At 39.1% G+C, this 19,479-nt stretch overlaps 2 protein-coding genes across 5 annotated transcripts; one reads left to right on the top strand and one right to left on the bottom strand.

The window, feature by feature from the left end:
- Nucleotides 1–255: 255 nt before the first annotated feature.
- On the top strand, nucleotides 256–7,947 carry osgin2 (oxidative stress induced growth inhibitor family member 2). Of its 3 annotated transcripts, none has more exons than XM_026372353.1 (6): nucleotides 256–393; nucleotides 4,837–4,929; nucleotides 5,070–5,206; nucleotides 5,294–5,485; nucleotides 5,595–5,686; nucleotides 5,763–7,947. In XM_026372353.1, exons 2-6 carry the CDS (start codon nucleotides 4,863–4,865, stop codon nucleotides 6,943–6,945), a joined length of 1,671 nt encoding a protein of 556 aa, XP_026228138.1. In that variant the 5' UTR covers nucleotides 256–393; nucleotides 4,837–4,862; the 3' UTR covers nucleotides 6,946–7,947. The 3 variants fall into 3 exon arrangements, with proteins under 3 accessions (XP_026228138.1, XP_026228137.1, XP_026228136.1); XM_026372352.1 differs by lacking the exon at nucleotides 256–393 and adding an exon at nucleotides 485–565; XM_026372351.1 differs by lacking the exon at nucleotides 256–393 and having other exon boundaries at nucleotides 4,663–4,929.
- A 1,302-nt stretch (nucleotides 7,948–9,249) lies between these two features.
- nbn (nibrin) lies at nucleotides 9,250–18,101 on the bottom strand. 2 transcript variants are annotated; one of them, XM_026372349.1, is made up of 17 exons: nucleotides 17,937–18,101; nucleotides 16,955–17,076; nucleotides 16,197–16,324; nucleotides 15,905–16,064; nucleotides 15,701–15,804; nucleotides 15,501–15,618; nucleotides 14,878–15,068; nucleotides 14,658–14,758; nucleotides 14,418–14,550; nucleotides 14,094–14,305; nucleotides 13,526–13,700; nucleotides 12,363–13,008; nucleotides 12,145–12,234; nucleotides 11,531–11,671; nucleotides 10,970–11,083; nucleotides 10,837–10,886; nucleotides 9,250–9,893 (listed from the first exon to the last, which is right to left on the bottom strand). In XM_026372349.1, exons 1-17 carry the CDS (start codon nucleotides 17,965–17,967, stop codon nucleotides 9,860–9,862), a joined length of 2,550 nt encoding a protein of 849 aa, XP_026228134.1. In that variant the 5' UTR covers nucleotides 17,968–18,101; the 3' UTR covers nucleotides 9,250–9,859. The 2 variants fall into 2 exon arrangements, with proteins under 2 accessions (XP_026228134.1, XP_026228135.1); XM_026372350.1 differs by having other exon boundaries at nucleotides 13,526–13,694.
- Nucleotides 18,102–19,479: the final 1,378 nt, after the last annotated feature.

Below are 19,479 nucleotides of genomic sequence, written 5' to 3'. Positions count from 1 at the left end.
CTCAGTAACTGTCTGACCCTGACAACATTTGCACTATATTATAAATAGCTCTTGCATATTGAATGCAGGGTTTTATTAGCCTCCATGAGAGCTGAAGCTTCTGCTGCGGGCTCCGCTTTCCTCCCACTCGGCGAGCAGCAGCGCTGTGAGGATGCTGAGAGAGGATGCTCTGATCTTCCGGTGCCTCTCTCTCCGTGAACGCGCTCACGCTGTAAGATGCGCATGTGACGACAAAAAGCAAACGCAGGACCCGGCTTCTCTCTCTCTCTCTTTCATACACACACACACACACTCTCTGCCATCAAGGCACTGAGAGGCTGAAGCCCTCAGACGACATTTGGAGGCTGATCAGACCTGAATAGAGCAGGTCTGCTCGGACTGAACTGCACGGAGGTAAGTGTGGCTGATGACGACACAGAGAGAGGGTGGCTTATTATGTCATCACAGACCCCGGACAGTTGATAGGTCCTCCCACCGGCGTCTGCCTATTTATGTGGGTAGAAACGCAACCGTGGGTCATGATAACAGGACACTGCTGGAAGATAGAGAGATAAATCACAGCGCGGTAAGGAGGTCTGCTGTTGGCCGAGTGTTGCGGATGCCCGTGAACGTGTGTGTGTGTGTGTGTGTGACCTAAATTATGCAATGATGGTGACATAGTCGTTGTCGCATGTGCTCCTTGTGCCTTATTGGAGGCAGGCTGCTAGGACTCCTGCCAAGAGTCAGGACTGTAGAGGAAGGTTTGAGCCTGTGGGTCCATGATGTGGACGACAGAGTGAGGCACTGTTACTGTACATCATCCAGCTCCTGCAGTGGAGCCTGGGCTGCAGCCACATCCAAACATAACTAGTGTGTAGTGCTGGTGTGAAGTTAACTAAATGTGTTACTGACCTGCAGGTTGCTCCATGCAAGGTACTACAAGTTGCAAAGGTGAGGTTCTAGATATAGACCTGTAAAATGCATATAACTTTCAGAGACTAAATTATAGAGAATAGAAAATAATCCAGGATCAAACCCAATACAAGCAGTGTTTCCATAAGAGCTATACTGGCTGATGGATTTCAACATACTTACTTTATTTATTGACCATACAAAGGCAAAAAATACACATTATGTGTGATTTGTTTTCCATTTATAACTCATAATACTCTGTACACCATGTTCTAGAAAAATATAGTGTGTCTGCTCCACACATGCTGCAAAATGTGCACATGTAGGCGAATGAAAGGGAAGATAAGAGTACAACAAACCAAAAGATGATGTCAAGATGGTGGGTTTGGACATTTCTATTAATATCACATTTAGCTGTGGTTTTGTTGGGGTTTACTCTCCAAACCTTAATTTGAGTAATTTAGATGTTCTGCACTTTGTTTTTATTTGACACAGACACAGTATAAAACACATCATTTTATCCTCTTTTACTTTTGCACTTGACTTATCATATCAGACAATATAAATGTTACATGATGCAACACCAGTACACCATTGCTGTTGCTGTGCTGTATTACAGTACTGTGGTTGCATACACCTGTTCAGAGCATTTGATGAACATTAACTGGTAAATCTGTACTAATTCTATTCAGGGTAATAGATAAGAGCTGAACGGCAATAAAAAAATATGTACGAGTCAATATGTTCACATAACCAAATAACAACCCTGACCATCCCAAATCAACACGGTGTAATACTGTATCTAATACTGATAAGAGCCTGATCAAGGCTCTTAGCCCTGCTGTTTAGTCAACCCTGCTGAGAGATTTTGACAGTAAAAAAAAAAAAGAATTTGAATATAGGAAATATAAAAATACACTGCCCAAGACAAAAAAAAAAAAAAGTCACACACTAATATTTTGTTGAACCACCTTTAGCTTTGATTACGCCACACATTCGCCATGGCATCGTTTCAATAAGCAATGTCACAACATTTATTCCTGTCCGAAGTTGCATTCATTTTTCGCCAAGATCTTGTATTGATGATGGGAGAGTCGGACCGCTGCACAGTCTTTTCCAGCACATCCCACAGATTCTCAATTCTGAAATTCTCCCTGAACCACTCTTTTACAGTTTGATTGCGATGAATCCTGGCATTGTCATCAAGGAAGAAAAAATCCATTGATGGAATAACATGGTCATTCAGTATATTCAGGTAGTCAGCTGAAACCTTTTCACTCTTTGAACACATAACTTTCCTGAACCTAGACCTGTCCAACTGCAGCAACCCCAGATCATAACACTACCCCCACAGGCTAGACTACCCCCACAGGCTAGACACTAGGAATGATGAGTGCATCACTTCATCCACCTCTTTTCTTAACCTGATGTAGTCAGTTGGGGTTAAATAACTTGTTGCCTGCTAAAAAAGTAGCATGCAGTAATTATCCAATGTGAGGCTCTTACCTATTTGCTTAGTTTAATGCAAGTAGTGACTTTTTTTTGGACGGGCAGTGTACGTTTATATTTTATAATTAAATAAAAAAAGTGAAACTCCTATGTTCATGCATTCAACACATAGACGGTAATACATTTCAGGCCTTAGTTTTCCTGATTACAGCTAATGAAAATTACAAATTTTAGAATATTTCCTAAGATCTATAAAAAAAAAAAAAAGAATTTACAATACCAAAGTGTAAAACCTCTCTGTTGAAGCGATACTGAAGACCATGTTTGCTTTGATAACAGCCTTTGGCTTATGTTCCTCTTGACGATACCCAGGGGAAAATTTCTGTAGGTGGGTGGGCTGGCTACTGGTCATGGTCAGCAAAGTTAGTTAGTGGTACACATCGGGCGGGTACTGCTCGAAAAGGAAATGGGTAACTCCATAAAGCTTGTCAGCAGATCGAAGTATGAAGTGCCTGGTAGATGGCTGCATTTTTTACTGACTTTAGACTGAAACACAGCGAACAACCATCAGCAGATGACACAGCATCCTAATTATCATAGTTTGCGGAAACTTCACAATTACCTGCCTCTCCATTCTTCCATCAGACTCTGGCCACTTGATTTCAAAATTCACTTCTTTTTCTCCTTAGCCAAGGTAAGATACATCTGACATTACGTCAGGAGTGGCTTGATGCTAGAAGTGGAACAGTCATAGTCCCATTTCCTTAAGACATCTGTGTGCGTGGGGGCTTTTTATGCACTAACTCCAACCCCCACACTTCTTGTGAAGCCCTCCCACGTTCTTGAATCTGCTTTGCTTGACAACCTTCTTAAGGCTGTGGTCATCCCTGTTGCTTGTACACCTTTTCCTGACACACTTTTCCCTTCAGTCAACTGTCCATGAATATGCTTTGATACAGCACTCAGCCAGCCCTTTCAGGTATAACTTTCTGTGGCTTACACTCCCTTTGGAGGGTGTCAATGATCATCTCCTGGACAACTGTCAAGTTAGCATTCTTCTACATGATTGTGGTTTCATATACTGATCTAAACAGAGAGATACATATATTATACCATATAATATTTACATATTTATACCATGAAATAAAATAATCTAATATTTTGAGATACTAGATTTTTTTTCATGATATATACAGCAATTTTCAAAATTCAAACAAAAGGAACTAGAAATATTTTACTTTATTTTTAATCAATCTAGAATATGAGATCGTTGCACACCTAAATTAAAAACTTTTAAATTAGCAAGAATCCCCTGAAATTCACCATCAGTGAGAGATACATTTTGCTCTACACTTATGCAAAGGAGAGCAAAATGAAACTTAAAGCAAAATAAACTGTGTCAAATTGAGCAGTGGTATGGAAATGCCAGTATTAGCTTGTTGACCGGGGTCACAAGAATCACCAAACAGGGCTGGCAAAAGGGTAAACAAGCTGACAACCAGGTGGCATATAGACACAGGCTAGACAAAGGGAGAGAGGTAAAGAGGGGTGCCCGTGAAATGAGGCAGGTTGTATTGGCAGGAGGGAGACATGGGAGTTTTAGGGGAAGAGAGCCAGAGTTTTGGGATGTAACACAAAAGCAGCATGGGCAGTGTTTTGGTTATTGTGAAACCGTGGCTAGTGGGCACTCTTTGCTGTTGGGGTAGGTAATGTTTTGGCGGGAGTATCTCTGAGTGTGTGTCACAGTGGTGGTAGGTGGTTGGTGGGTATGAGAGGAGGAGCTCTGATGGTTTGGTCTGTCAGCGTGCCAGGTCCACATTGTCATCCTGCTGCCGTTGAAAGGATGGTAAAGACATAAACAGACCCAGTGGGATTAGGTCTCACTCGGAGGAGTGATCAGGGGGGATTTGCTGCCCAGTGGGCACACAATGGCACTGTCGCATAACACACAGACACACACTACACATACTCACCGGCAACGATTCACAACAGACCCAAGCCTATATAAATCTGATTAGAACTCTCTTTTGTTTGGAAAGCGGCACTGGAGTTAACACAGGCTAGATTTGCTGCGGGCCACGTTTGTTAGGACAGGGGGTGTGTGCACATTGGCGGGACAGTGGAGAGAAAAGCTGGGGTTATGTTGTGTTGTGGCGGGGTGTTTCCACGTGTGTGAAGCCCCAGACAGACAGGGAGGGCCATGGCTGTGGCTGTGTGGAACCACAATAACAGGATGAATAAAGTTTTTTTTATTCACTATCAGTGCCTGTGTGTGTGTTTCTCTGTCAGCTGATGAAGGCGGATGGACAGAGAATGAGACAACAACACAAAGACAAAAAAGCTGGTTTGAACCTGTTCAAATAATCTGACAGAAAAATGGAAGCAGTGCGGGGTCAATACACAAATTAGGTTTTTAGTTGAATATAAAGTGAAATGAAAAACTATCAAAATGTCTGGAACCTTCTTAACATTTCTGTTTCTCTGTTTTTCCCTCAGTGCCGGCTCTGGCCCAGGCTGCAGCTATGCCTCTGCTGGAAGAGAAAAGTCGACCACAAGAGCACCCACCTAGTATCCCTGTGGTCATCATAGGTAAACTTTCCTTAACTTTAATCCACATTAACTTGCTCTTTGGTCCACATATGAAAATCTTTCTTAACTTCACATAAAGTCACATAATGTTATCTGTCCTTTCTTTATTCACAATTTTCCAAAACTTGCTCTGTATTTAGGCAACGGCCCATCAGGTATTTGTCTGTCCTACCTTCTGAGCGGATATAAGCCCTACCTAGATTCGTCAACTGTCCACCCAAACCCTATCTTATTCAGAAAACTGCAAGAGACAAAGCACCTACCAATCACTGAACAGGTAAAACAACAACAACTAATTCCTTGCATATGTACACATGATCAGGCAGTCATTCCAGTGTGTCGTCATAGTGACTTTTATCTGCAGGATCTAGAATATTTGAGTGAAGGTCTTGAGGGCAGGTCAAGAAACCCTGTAGCAGTGCTCTTTGATACACTGCTTCATCCTAATGCTGACTTTGGCTATGAGTTCCCTCCTGTCCTTCAGTGGAGGAGGGACAAGCAGCAACACATCCCACATCTGGTGCTGGGGAAGGCAACACCTGGAGGCGCTTGGCACGTGAGTTAAATGGTTTATCCTTTATCTGTTCTATTTTCTGTCAGTTGCTTTTATCTTGTCCTTCTTGACATGGAATTAGCTTATACTTCTACCTATTTCTCCCCCTCAGGCAATGGAAGGATCCATGCTGACTATCAGCCTTGGCATCTGGATGGAGCTTCCAGGGGTCAACTACAGGGACTTGACGAATGGGAAACGCAGGTAAAAGAGTGGAGAAAGCTGACATCAAAGACATGGCTCTAGCCTAAGTTTAATTCTGTCTCTCTCATCTCTCTAGGGACGTAACCAGCAACAGAGCCACCCCAGAGGAAATCTCATCCTATTACCGTAACTATGTGAAGCTAAAGGGTCTTCAAAAGAATTTTGTTGACAACACCTACGTAACTTCTGTCCAGAAGCTTTGCCGGGGGCACAAGGGGCAAAGTCTGGAAAATGGAAACACTGATCAAGGAGATGTAAGCGTGGGAAATGTTGGGAGTGAAGGCTTTGAGGGAAATGGGGTTGAGTACATAAACAATGGAGGAGGGGGGGCACTCTGGGAGGTAAGGGGATATCAGCAGGTGCAGAACAATACCCATGTCCCCTTTTCTCTCTTTGCTGAGAATGTAGTTCTGGCCACTGGAGCATCTGATTCACCAATTCGATTAGGTATAGAGGGGGAGGACCTACCATTTGTATTCCACAGTATGTCAGACCTGGGATTGGCTATAAGCCAGAGAAAGCTGGATATAAACTCTGATCCAGTTTTAATCATTGGTGCTGGTTTAAGTGCTGCAGATGCAGTTCTGTGTGCCTGCAGCAGCAAAATAAGAGTGCTGCATGTCTTTCGTAAGAGAGTAGACGATCCCGACCTCATCTTCAAACAGCTGCCCAAGACTCTGTATCCAGAGTATCACAAAGTCTACAACATGATGTGCTCTCAGACCTACCTAAGCATGGCTCCCTCTTCTGCACCCAACAGACCCCAGGTAGTGAGTATTGCCTCCTCAGTATGTGCCAAGATGTGCTCAAAGCCTCAACTTGCTGCAGGTAACATGGCTGGTAATGCTAGTGTCAGCCTGTTTCCTGACTACACCAGTTTCCCTGAACACTGTGTGGTGTCCCTCCAGTCTGACATGAAGTGTTTGTTGCAGGGGAACAACTCCCTCAAAGCATTCAAGATCTCCATGGTCCTTGTGCTGATTGGGACCAACCCAAACTTGTTTTTCTTGAAGGGACAAGGCCAATACCTGGGTCAGGATCCAACAAAACCCATCTCCTGCAAGCAGAACCCCATTGACATCCACCCCTACACGTTTGAGTGTACCAAGGAACCAGGTTTGTTTGCCATGGGCCCACTGGTTGGAGACAACTTTGTTCGATTTTTGAAGGGTGGCGCTTTAGCCATCGCTTCCTGTCTGCTGAAGAGACTCAAGAAGAAAGGAAAGCTTATCAGCAATGGAGGGACTAACTTTATCTGAAAACAAGGTGGACCAAAAGAGTAGAACTTGCTGCTCAAAGGGCAAATATTTCAAGTGCTTTTACCAACTGATGGAAAAAGTAAAGGGGAAAACAAGAATTTTAATATGTATTAATCATTAACGCAGTGTTTTCTCATTAAAGCTTTGCCGTTTTTCCAACTTTGATACCAAAAGACAATGGATGTACAATAATTAGTTTCTAAAGAAACAAGACAACTTTCAAGAGTCTTGTCTGACTTCATTAGAAGTCCCCAGAAGTCCATGTTATACTGTGCCAATGTTTTCTAGTCAATCTGTAACCTCACAACTCAATGGGACCTTATATTCATCAGGGTTATTTATTCATTCATTTGTGTCTTTCAATCCATTTACTAACAATGCTTGACGCTGTTATGTCACACTTGCTTTTCCTTACAGTTAGTAGAGGGAATACTGCTCTAATTCTCTATGAAACATGTAGTTGTGATTGTCTAAGTAATGTGTCAGAATCATGACACAAAAAATTAATGACTAAGAAAAACTTAATTTTCCTGATAATTCTGAGCCTAATTCTGCTACAACAAATTTTGGAAGATTGTTAAGCTGCTATCGTAGGTCTTCAGAGCCATATGCCTAAAAAAGGTAAAGATCTTAATTAATCTGACCTGTTGCTTTAGTTACACTTATGGATTTCTATGCAAATAATTTCACTTTTAGATGTGAATGTATTCTTTGGCACCCACTGCTAATTTTAGTGTGAGTATCAAGTTTGGATTAAAGCATTTTGCCAAAGAAACAAGGTCATTAAAGGATCATTGTGGTGTTCTTTTCAATCTACTTCCATACAGTTAGACCATTTTAAATTAAATAGCAAGAAACACCAGTATGGTTCTTTAATTTTAGCCTATAAAGATAATTGCCAAATACATCGTTACTAGAATATGGTGAAAAGTAAAGCAATTCTTAACTTTGTAATTCATTTATCTTAATGCCACAATTCTTTTGTCACTTTGAGACTATGTGCCAACTCATCTGTATGTATTAAACCCACATTCACATAGAGACAAAACGCTTTAATAAGACAAGAACCTGAAAGTAATTATCACATTTGCATATCATACCATCCAAATGATTAATTTTATATTTTTTCCAAACCAAAAATAAAATATAATTTTAACATTTTGAATTTTCTTAACAGGTTTTGGCTATAAGCTTAACAGCTAGTTCATCTTGGATCCATACACACGGCCCTGTACAAGACCATCAATATTTATAACTGATAAACAGTGATTGTAGTAATATCATAAGTTTTCCTTAAAATTGTGAAACATGTTTGTTTACTTAACCTTGTAACAATTACCAAGTCATAGTTCTCCCACATCTAATTCTGAGATATGCCAACATGTGAACTCCCATCTCATGCTGATTTGCTATTTTTTTCCTCATATCACTTAACTTTACATGTGTGTATTTATAAAATCCTTCTGTTATTATTTAATAATGCTTCACATTCAATACTTACTACTGTTTTAAGTGCCAAATAAGAGTTTAGAGAGGTTATGAGCAATGAAAGTAGCAAAACGTTTTTTATTCCTACTACATTTTCCTTCCTATTAGTTATTTAAACATTATCTATAAGAGTGTTTTGCAAAAATGTGTTGTCATTTCTTGCCAGTCATTCACAGCTTGATGTTTGTTTATTGTGATGCAACAATTTGATCTTTGTGCAGGGAAATTCTTCTTTTGCCCCCCTCTTTTACAATAGTCTGTCACTTTTGGGGATAATGCATTGCTAAATAATGTTACATAGTTATGTTACCTTTTCCACTAACAAATTAGTTTAATGCATTACCGTTTAATTTTTGGAAACATAACAGTTGACTAGTGAAAATGTTACTTGTGTTGAATTTCTGCTGAATTATTCCTTGCTGCTTTTTTCTCTGACTTCTGAATATTGTTTTGATACATATATATATATATATATAATTTATGCATACAGTCATGAAAGATTGCCTAGCAGCAGCTGCTGTGAGCAGAAGACAGAAGTGGTGTAAGGACAGATGTGGACAGATGTCAGGCCAGACAAGGACTGTAGGGGAAACTGACTGAAAAGGGGAGATTAATGCCTACTGTTGTTTTGAATTTACTAATTAAAAATAAAGCCTAATGGCAGAAAGGACACATCTGCCAGTATTAAAAGCAATGTGCTTTCTTAACAAAGCACCTGCCTTAGTATATACCAACTGACTTAACATTTTAAAATGTAAGTGAAATGTGAAAGGAACAGCCCTGTAGCTACACAATTCATAACACAGAGTTAACTCTCCACTTGGACAATGCACTCCCTGTCAATATGATGGAAGAGGTGGGTTTCAGCTACCCAAAGCCACAGGCGTTTGTCATGATGAATACTGTGAATAGGTTCAGTAAAAAGTAAAAGTGCCTGATAGGTTGGCTCATCGGAGATTGTTTAAGAAATGGTAACACTTGAATCCCTCTTGAGTTTCTAGTTCAGCTAAAACCAGGGAACACATTTGGTCTTAACTTCAAAACGAAGGAACAGATGCTACTCAGCATGTAGAGTTTTAATGCTCTTCTGTACAACCGATGAATGTACAGGATGTTTTGTATGCCGTATTTTTTATTATTAACAAATAAAAACTTGGAGAGAAAAAATTTGAACATAAGGCTCTTATGTTACATTGCTTGCTGTCAGTGGCTTAATCAAGTATAAAGCGAGCTAGAACAGGAAACTAGAACTATTGCTGACATATCTAATGATTACATATTTAATTATTATTAGCAGTTATGAAGAGTTATTTTGATGCCATGAGAATCAACATAACACATGTCAGGGGTTATGATATAAAGGTACGGAGACTGAAATACTTCTGGTCACATTAAATGAACTTGAGAACTTCAAGATGAAGGCATTTCATCTTCTTTTTGTCAGTTTGGTGGGGTTGTACCTAAAGACACACAAACACACAGTAGAGTTTATCTCACAGGTCTGTTCATGGGCTTTTAACAATCCTCGTGGATCATTCCTCAATGTCCTTAGAGGCATTTTTGAACAAACAATAAAAACAGCCCAAATTAAGTGCTGTAAAACACGGACAGTGTTTGAACAGCTTAAAAGCAAACAGGCTTCCTATAAACCACCTCTGGAAACTTCGTTTGGACCTACCAAAAAATACCAGATTGTTTTCTTAGCAGCAGAGTCTGTTCCCCGGCTACGCATGACTGACTGAGCATGACTCAGTGATCAAACAGCTCAGCCTTGACACACACACAAAATCAATCTCAGACTGTCTATTTTCTGCTTAGTCACAGAAAACACAGCAGAAGCAGCGGCAGCTTACATCACCTCTGTTACCCAGGTAACCGCTGTGACGAAAGAATTACTGCGTCCCGATTGGTTCAACTGAAGCTACAGAGGCCAACTCTGAGTTAATTATACTGTCTGCACCTGATTATAACGACTGAGGCAAGACAAATTTCCATATGTAAGAGAAACACACCATGTTTAACTTGACACACACAACTGACTACACAATCAACAATTAACAGTGAATAGAGCTGTAGCTCTTCTAGGCCTCTGAGCTGGGCTAAAAGGATACTATAGGAGACTAAAATACTGTTTTTTGGCCAGGTGGTAAATAAAAAAGGGACCAAGTAACACTACACCAAAGGAAGGGTTCAATATATAGTGTTGTTTTGTTTTGTATTGTTTAAATATGATTTATAAACATACACCTTAAAGCTACAATATGCAACTTTGAGAAAATCAGGCCAGGTCCAATTATGCTCTTGTTTATTTGAGTGTGGTCAGAGTGTGCTCAGGCCACCTTCAGGTTGGGACTCTGTTTCCTTAAATTAATTTAATTCAACGAATAAGATCCAGTTTCTCACCTGAAGAGGTCATCTCCTATTGTCTCATCCCGTCTGCTCTGGAGTTCCTCCTGAAACAAACACAGACTAAAATCATGAAAGGAGCGCTCGGACAGATCAAAGAGAGATAAGTTAGATATAAAGTAAGACGTACCTCTGCTGCATCTTTTAGCCATTCATCCAGATCAGAGTTTTTGCCCCTGTTGTGAACCAGCAGATCAGACCCTGCAATGACGTGGGGTGAGTCTTCTGCACCTGGGATTCGGCTCTGTCACATGCACATAAAACATTCATATGAAAACAATGTGAAATTAACTTACGATACAGAAGATACAGATATTTCTCATCAGGGAATACAAAAGCATCTCTTTGGATATCTGTCTCACAACTATGTAAATTTTATGAGCAAAATTGATAATTTGTGGTGTCCTTTACAGTCACTGAATAGCTGTGAGAACCATCGTCCACAGGTAATGAGTGGCATAAAAATCTAATTCTAATCACTCAGCTGACTGAAACGAATTGGATTCGTTTATTTTATGCCAACTCTATCTGTTAGCATACAGTACATTTACATACAAGAATTTCAGCTGAACGTGAAGCCCACTAAGCTTCTCATACACATGAAGCTTGGCCTCTAAATGTCAAATAATGCTCTACCGCATGCTTTTATTGTGCATTTATAAGTTTTTTTATAAGTGCATTGTATTCAGACCTTGCGGAAACATTTGAAGTTCTTTGCATAGCCATTGCCCTGTATCTGCTTTGACTTGGTTTTGGGAAGTGTGGTCACAGTCAGAGATCTGAACTCCACCAAAACGAGCTTTTTAGGGAGGTCTTCATCGATCTTTGACTCCTGCAAAAAAGCATACGAGGAATTCAACTTACTAGCATAGATTAATGTAGAATATAAAAATAAACATTTTGCTCACAGTACCCCCGATCTACACTCCCCTGGCAGTTTGTCAGTGCACCAAGACAAACCAGGAGGAGGGCACTAGTTTTAGCTAGGGTTACCTAAATATCAGCCAATATAGAGTACAACACTGCAAATGAAAAAATTCTTACTAATGCTAGTAAACGCAAGAATTTGAATTGAAGCTGGAGCTGCATGAAACCTTCTTGATAAGCCATTTAACAAGCAACTGCTGTGTCACAGCCAGAGGAAACAATAGGTGACTTTGATCCATCACTTTACATCTGCACTAAAGTTAATAAAAAAATATGTATGTCCTATGTCAATGATAATATAAAGCTAAAACACAGCTTAATAAATAGAAGCAGGAGAGACAAAAATGTGACAAGAAACTACTTTTTCACAAGACTTACCTGTGCCTCTTGTTTAATTGTAACAGGCTCCAGAGCAGTCTTAGTCTCTTCTTTAGGCTGGCAAAAATCTACTTTGAGTAGGTCTACATCCTACAAGGATAGAAAGTGTGAAATATGACTGATTATAGTGAAACATAATTACATATAAAAACTGCAACGTGAAGCATATGTGTGGGAAGCAGTTTTAGTTTGACAACCTGAAATTACATTTTGCTCACCTCAATAAAAGAGGCATCATCATCTTCAAAAGGCTGTAATTCTTTACTTTTGCTGGCAGATGATCTTTCTAGATGTTTGCTGGACTCATAATTAGTTGTCCCATATTCTGAGGGATCTACCTGCTCTTTCTTGATGGAGATGATGTGCTGTTTAGAGTTTTGTCTCCAGTCTTTACTGGAAGTTGAATCCTTTTCCAGGCTCACTTTTGGTCTTTGGTTGGTTCCATTTTCTTCTCTGTGGACTCCTTGTCTCTTACTTAAAGACAAAGCATCTGCAGAATTTAAACCTTGCTTCTGATCAGCTGAACCTAGCACTGTTGGCTGTTCTTGCTGGCTTTTTTTCTGTGGAGGCTGGACTTCAAAGCAGTCCATATCTTCTGACATTATAGACATGAGTTCATCCATCTGTAGCTCTGCTTCCATCTCTTTTCTCTTTCTACTTCGTGGTTCCTCTTGGGCATTGTGGAAGACCCTGTCAGACCGTGCTGTGAATAGATCAGCTCCTGACCCCAGTGGAATCTGTGATGTTGCAACAGAGGTTGTTTCTTTAGATGTGACTGAGGTTTGTGGTGGCTGCATGCTGATGGATGAGTCCAGTACAGGTCGCTTTGGATGGGACATTGTGGCGCTCTCATCCTCCAAAGGTCTTGATAAAAGTATGAAACAAAGATAGATGTGTAGGAGGAGACTTTAGCTGGAGTTTCTCCAAGACAAGTTTAAGATGTCTTTCAGCTAAAATATTCATCACAAAACGATCCACTCTGCTTTGCACAGCCCTTTCATCTCCCTGCTCCTGTGTGCTCTGCTACAATCTACCCAACACTTTAGATCTGTGCCATTATGGAATCAGAATAAATGATAATATCTGAAATAATTAAAATTAATAATTATTATTCATATTTATTAGCTCAATTCTGTTAGTGTATCTGGCAGCGCTGATGTCACCTCTGCACATTTAAAAAAGCCCTTAAAGAAAAATGAAATTAAAATACATTTGCCGAGTGTTGAAGGTGGAATATATGCATATATGCATATGCATTCACAAATCCACCGCTTTTGGAAGCTGCTTAAAACTTATAACAAGTTTTCAATAATGTACATGTTACATTAAGCCCACAAATACCTTGTACTTTGCTTTTTGTGCTCACAGAACAGATGTTTACCTTTTCTTGTTGACAGGCCTAAAGAAACTCATTAGAGTTGATTGTTTCTGTGGTGACGCTTGTGCAGAGATTTTCTGTTTCTGAGGGGATTGCTTCTGTACAAATGTCTTCATCCCACTGTTGGTTGTATGAGTGGATGGCTGGGACCAAATGGCACTACTCCCATCACCTGAAACTACAAAAAGGTTGATTTTAAAGAATATTCCTTAAAATGTTATTGGCATGTAGTTGAGGGAAATGAATAGCTCAAAATTTATGGAAAATAATTTTTGCTCATCATAGGTTAGATCTGGGTCTTTACCATTTTAATGTCTGTCTTTTAATCGCATACCAAAAATTGTTTAGCTTAGCATAAAGACTTAAAGCAGAAGGAAACAGCTACCAGAATCCAGCACCTGTAAAGCACATTCATAAACACTTTATGCTGCATATTCGGCTCACGTCGAATGATTCCTTTGTAATTAAAAATTGGAGCAGAAAAAACAAAATAAAAACAACAACACTGATAATGGCAGTTAATATCAGTATATCCTGGAGAGATGACTCAGTGCATCTGTACTTTATTCACCTGTTAATTTGGACTCTGGTATGTTCCTCTGTGAGTTTGTGTTTTCCACTGTGTTTAGCAATGAGCTCATTGTATCAGCCACTACGCCTCCAGTTGCTGTTGTCTGAGCTGTAAATTTGGATCCAAGGTGCTGACTGGTGTTGGTGCGATTTTGCTTCTTCTCAGGAGTTTCTCCAACTGCTGTTACGCCAGTCACCTCACACCGCTGCATCCTAAGGAGGAAGTACAATTACAAATATCAGACAGGTTTACTGTAAGGATAAAAATGAGAAAATGATGCTCAGTTTTAGACTAGACTGATACGCTCTGAGTGCTTGTCTGTACCCTTCTGATGGCTCTGTGTTAAGTGCATATGCAGTGATGTTCTGAGATGATGCAGGTAAAACGGTCTCATCCACTGCCACACTCTGTGAAAGCGAAGCACTTGGGATTCTGGGTTTCACTTTTGGCACGGACTCTAAAATATAAAGCAATGCATTTTAACACGAGTAAAATAACGGTAAAGAAAAAAGGAGAAAAAAAACAAGAGAGCATCAATAAGTGCTTATCTGTCAGGTCACACACCTGAGTCTGATATTAGACTGGATGGATTGCAGTACTTGTTGCAAGAAGCATAGATGGCTGCCAAACCAATTTCAGACTCTGTGATGACTCTAAAGCCTTTTCTGTGTCAGTGAAAAAGGACAAATGCCAAAGAAAGAGAAAAGAAAGAGAACTGTTCACAAATCATCATCGGACAATCACACAAACACAGTATGAAGTTGTTTTCTACATTAGAAGAAACCTTTCGACAATGTTCTTCACAGAGTTTGCCCACTCTGTGGTAGAGGGAGAAAGCAAAGTTTGGGAGCTGGCTGTTGTCACATCAATAACGCAGCTCTGTGGAGACTCCAGCAGGTTCTGGGGCAGGGAGCTCTCCTCCAGCAGCTGGCTCCTGCCACCTCCAAAACCTACTGCAGCACTCAGACGTTTTAGCTGCAATGAAAAGATTGGGACAGCAGCATAAATGTTTGTCTACTAATAATCAAATTCTTATATTTCCCATCATTTAGCTGTATCCCAGTTGAAGCTGACCCTCGCTTCCAGTGATAGTGATCAGATATGTGATTATAGTTAACAACTATTTACAATTCAACCAGCTTCCTAAACTATCAAATCAAATGATAAAACACACTGCAACTAGTGAGAGTTTACTATTGAAGATAAAGGTCAGTTCCAGAGAATACAGGTATACAAAAAGAATATGAATATTTAAATACTAAGAATAACACCAAATATACAGTATCTACGGTGTTTTTCATTTCGTTGACAAGGACACTGCAACATTATATTATTTCTATTACTCTCATGAGTAGTTTGCTGAGTATAGCAGCAACATTATCAGAAGTAAGAAAGAAGTAAACACACCTGTTTGGCACTAAGGAATATGAACGTCTTATTGGTGAAAAGTTGTTTGCGAACTGGAATCACTCCAAGGTTAACATCCTCTTTACTCAAGCTAGGCTCATCGATCTCAGGGATGAAACTTAAACAATAAACAGTACAGATGAGATCATGTTTAGTTCAGTGTAGTAGATGTGTATACACAGAGATGGATGGTATTATACCTCTCTGCTTTAGGAGGGGGTAACTTCTGCTGTACGGCTTTGTTGAGCTCTGAGAAGAACTCCGGCTTCACAATGGGACGACAGCACAGCAGAGCAGAAATCGTCTAATTAGGGAAACAGAAAGCACATTAGCACATAGCCAGGGACAGACACAGGAACAAAAACATGACATGCACTAATAAAGATACAAATTCTGGTCTTGACCTTGATGGTGACTTTAACAGAAGGCATGGCCAGATGAGTGCAGTCCTGACTCCAGGTGTTGACCAGCTTTCCACCCAAAGCCACCAGGGCCTGAGACAGTGATGCTTTGCCGTCATTGTCCAAACAGGATGAACACACTACTGGTTTTTGATGCTCCACACTGAGGTAGAGATAAGACTATTAGGCACATTCAGAATGAAATAGATTTCAAATTCCACATATTTTAACTGTATGTTACACTGCACAATTCAGCATCAGCCTGTGATTCCAAAAAGCAACAGGTGTTACACACCTGAATTTGCTGTGAAAAACTCCAAATGTGACAATGTCCCCTGACTTCAGGTTCACCGGTGTGTTCTGCACCACACGCTCACTGTTGACACATGTGCCATACTTGGAGTTGTCCTTAAGAATCAGGGTCTAAAAGTAAAATACACAAGAGTCAATCAAATCATCCACTAGTCATATGGTTATATAGATATTTTCTTAAAGCACCATACAGCTTCATCAATCAAGCATCAAGCACTTCTTTATCTGTGTATCTGTGTCAGTCAGGAGATTTGGATGGGACTGATTTAGGTCCATTTAGTATTTAATTCTGCATAAAAAGACCTTTTAAAGGCAACACTTGAGGGTAAAATCTTAATTTCTAATTATTCCTACTGGTAAATGATTATAATTAACTTCAACCGAGTTTTCTTTTTTTTTTTTTTTACACTGTACATAATAAGCTAAGTTCCTGTCAAACAACTGTTTCACCCATGCTGTACTTGTACATGCAAGAAATAACATAACTACAAAACGACCGTGGACATTCAAACTGGTGCTGTTACATTTGGGAGTGACCAAAATTAAATGTTTTTTAATATATAATATTAATAATATATGTATACCAGAGCAACAGCACTGTCTGTTATGATATACATAACAGACGTTATGTTACCACTACAGAAGCTCTACTATTAATTCTATTTTTTCAAGGTTATATTTCTCAGTTTTAGCTGAAACTGCTATATCTACAGCTAGCGACATTATCATCATGTCTCTTACCTGGTCATTAGCAGTGAGGAAAGCGTGAGCTCTGCTGATGGACTGGTCGTTAGGTAGGAGAATGTCACAGTTCTTGCGTCCCACTACATACTCTTTACTGGAGAGCAGATAGTGGGTCTCACCTGTGAGAGACAGAAGTTATGGACCATTTAATGCACAATCAAAAACAAGAAACTTACTTGTAGTGTTACAAAGACCTAAAGTGACAACTATCATATAAGTTAATATAATATTTTTAAAATATGTGCCAGTCCAGTTCCCTTCACTAGAAATTCCAGTATGCATTAAAGGAGTGTTGACAACTTTGTGATATTTTAGACCTGGTACCTCAGTGCTGATATTGCTACATCTATTTAGCATGATTGTTGAGTATATTAAGAAATCATTAAGATATTTGATAACCAAACAGATTATGCAGATAAGCTTGTGGTTTTCCACATATTCACACATCACAGTGAAGCCCCAGACAAAAAAAGATAATCTTTAAAAAGAAGAACAGAGTCCTGCAACAGGTGACATGGCGCCCATCATTGAATTATTCTGATTTCTGCACTTTGTACTATTAATTAGAAAAATACTCATTGCACTGATTTTACAGGCATCTTCATTTTCATTTTAGTGCTTGAAAGATTTACATTTACAAGATTTAATAACTATGTTTTTAACTGGGCTGCAGATGTAACTTTACTCTAATCCCAGTTTTAACCATGTAACCTAATGACATGTTTAGACAACATCAAACTGCACATTAACCTTTAACAGTCATGTCCCACCATAACTTCTACAAAAACGTTTGATTATTTTTAAACAGACATATTATTTATACAAGTTACGGCCAAATCACCCAAACAAATAAATGTCTACAGTTGGTGTTAGTGGTTGTTGTCATTAAGGTAGCTAACTTCACCAAGACGTGAACTTTAACCAGCTAGCTGTGCGTTAAACTAGCGCTCAAATGTCTGCCACGACAGAAAAAAGTTACCTCCAGGCTGCAGGTGCGTCAATATCCACATTGTTCCACTTTCTGTTGCTTTTTACCCAAATTAAACCTGCAACTCAGGACTAATAGAGCTGCATTGAAAAGCAGCTAAAAGATTTACAACATGATTTCTTACAAACATTAACACGGATTCACAGCGCGCCACCGAGTGACGTACAAACACTGCGACGCCGCTTCCTTTTCAAAATAAAAGCCGTCTCTTGAGGACTGAGGAAGAGGAGAAACTAAAACCTTCATTCACTGGTGTCAGTGGCAAAAAATATGAATATACAGGTTCTCAGATGTATGCATTTGAGAAATATGAGAGTTTTACACCTGATTTTTTAAAATTATGATCTGGATCAGGGTAGTGAATATTGTAATAATAACCAAGAAATAAGTTAAGCCAACTGAAATTGTAATTTCATAGGCTAATAAATGGGCAGTCTATATTTTGTTAAAGGACCAATTGCAAAAACTTTAATTCCCTGAATTGCTGTTAGAGAGAAATCTAGTCTTCTATATCTTTGTTGTTTTAAATTTAACAGCCTTTGGTTTTATTAAATTTATATATATATATATATATATATATATATATATATATATATATATATATATATATATATATATATATATAAAAACAAGCTAAACTACTGAAATACTACTGATAAAAAAATGAATAAAAGTCTATTTTCAGATGTTGTCTATGAATTATACACAAGTAACAAGTAACTGGTTACAAGTACAGTGTAAGGGTTTACAGTACCATTCACTAGCATTATGAGGTTTGTGTTATTATTTTAGGCACATTATATTTGTTAATACTTCTAGATGAAGATAAGATAATGTTTTATGACAAATTATTGCAGAAAACCACAAAATTTCAATGCCACTGTATAATATCATTTAACAGAGCAATAGATTAGACATAGGCTACAGTTTATTTTTTAAATATAGATATACTGTATTAACAAGAAATAAAGCAGACATGCAAACAGATTAATCCACAACATAAATGTAGTATTATACACATAAACAAATAGGTACTTAATTATTTATAATAAATAGTAATAACTGAACATCATCTTTTAGTGTATTGCTGTTTTTTTTTTTTTTGTTTTTTTTTTATTCCATTAATTGCTGAACTCAAAATAAAGGATTGTCAGATTTCCATGGCTGGCCTGCAGCTGGCCTGAAACGGTCTCGTCCCCAAAGACATGGTAACTTATGATTCACTCTCATCACAGCAACACTAGTACAGGAGTCAGGTTTGCGGATGATCTCACACCAGTCTGGGTAGTCCACAGGTTTAGATCCACTATTGGGAAGATTTAGATTAGAACATAAACACTACATCTGAATATGTTGAAGACTTTCTAGAGTGTGTGTAACATGGCAACAAACTCACTGGTCACAGCATCCTACGCCAAAAGGCTCCATACAGACACATTGGTAACAGTCACTGGTGATCCAGCTCTCTCCTATCCCGTACACCTGCCCCATGTGTTCGCAGCTCCCTGAAAATGAAAATTATTGGTCACTGTGA

Source organism: Anabas testudineus, chromosome 16, assembly GCF_900324465.2.
Source record: "Anabas testudineus chromosome 16, fAnaTes1.2, whole genome shotgun sequence".
NCBI lineage: Eukaryota > Metazoa > Chordata > Actinopteri > Anabantiformes > Anabantidae > Anabas > Anabas testudineus.
Note: the sequence above shows the minus strand (reverse complement) of the source record. Positions and strands in the feature narration are given on the sequence as shown.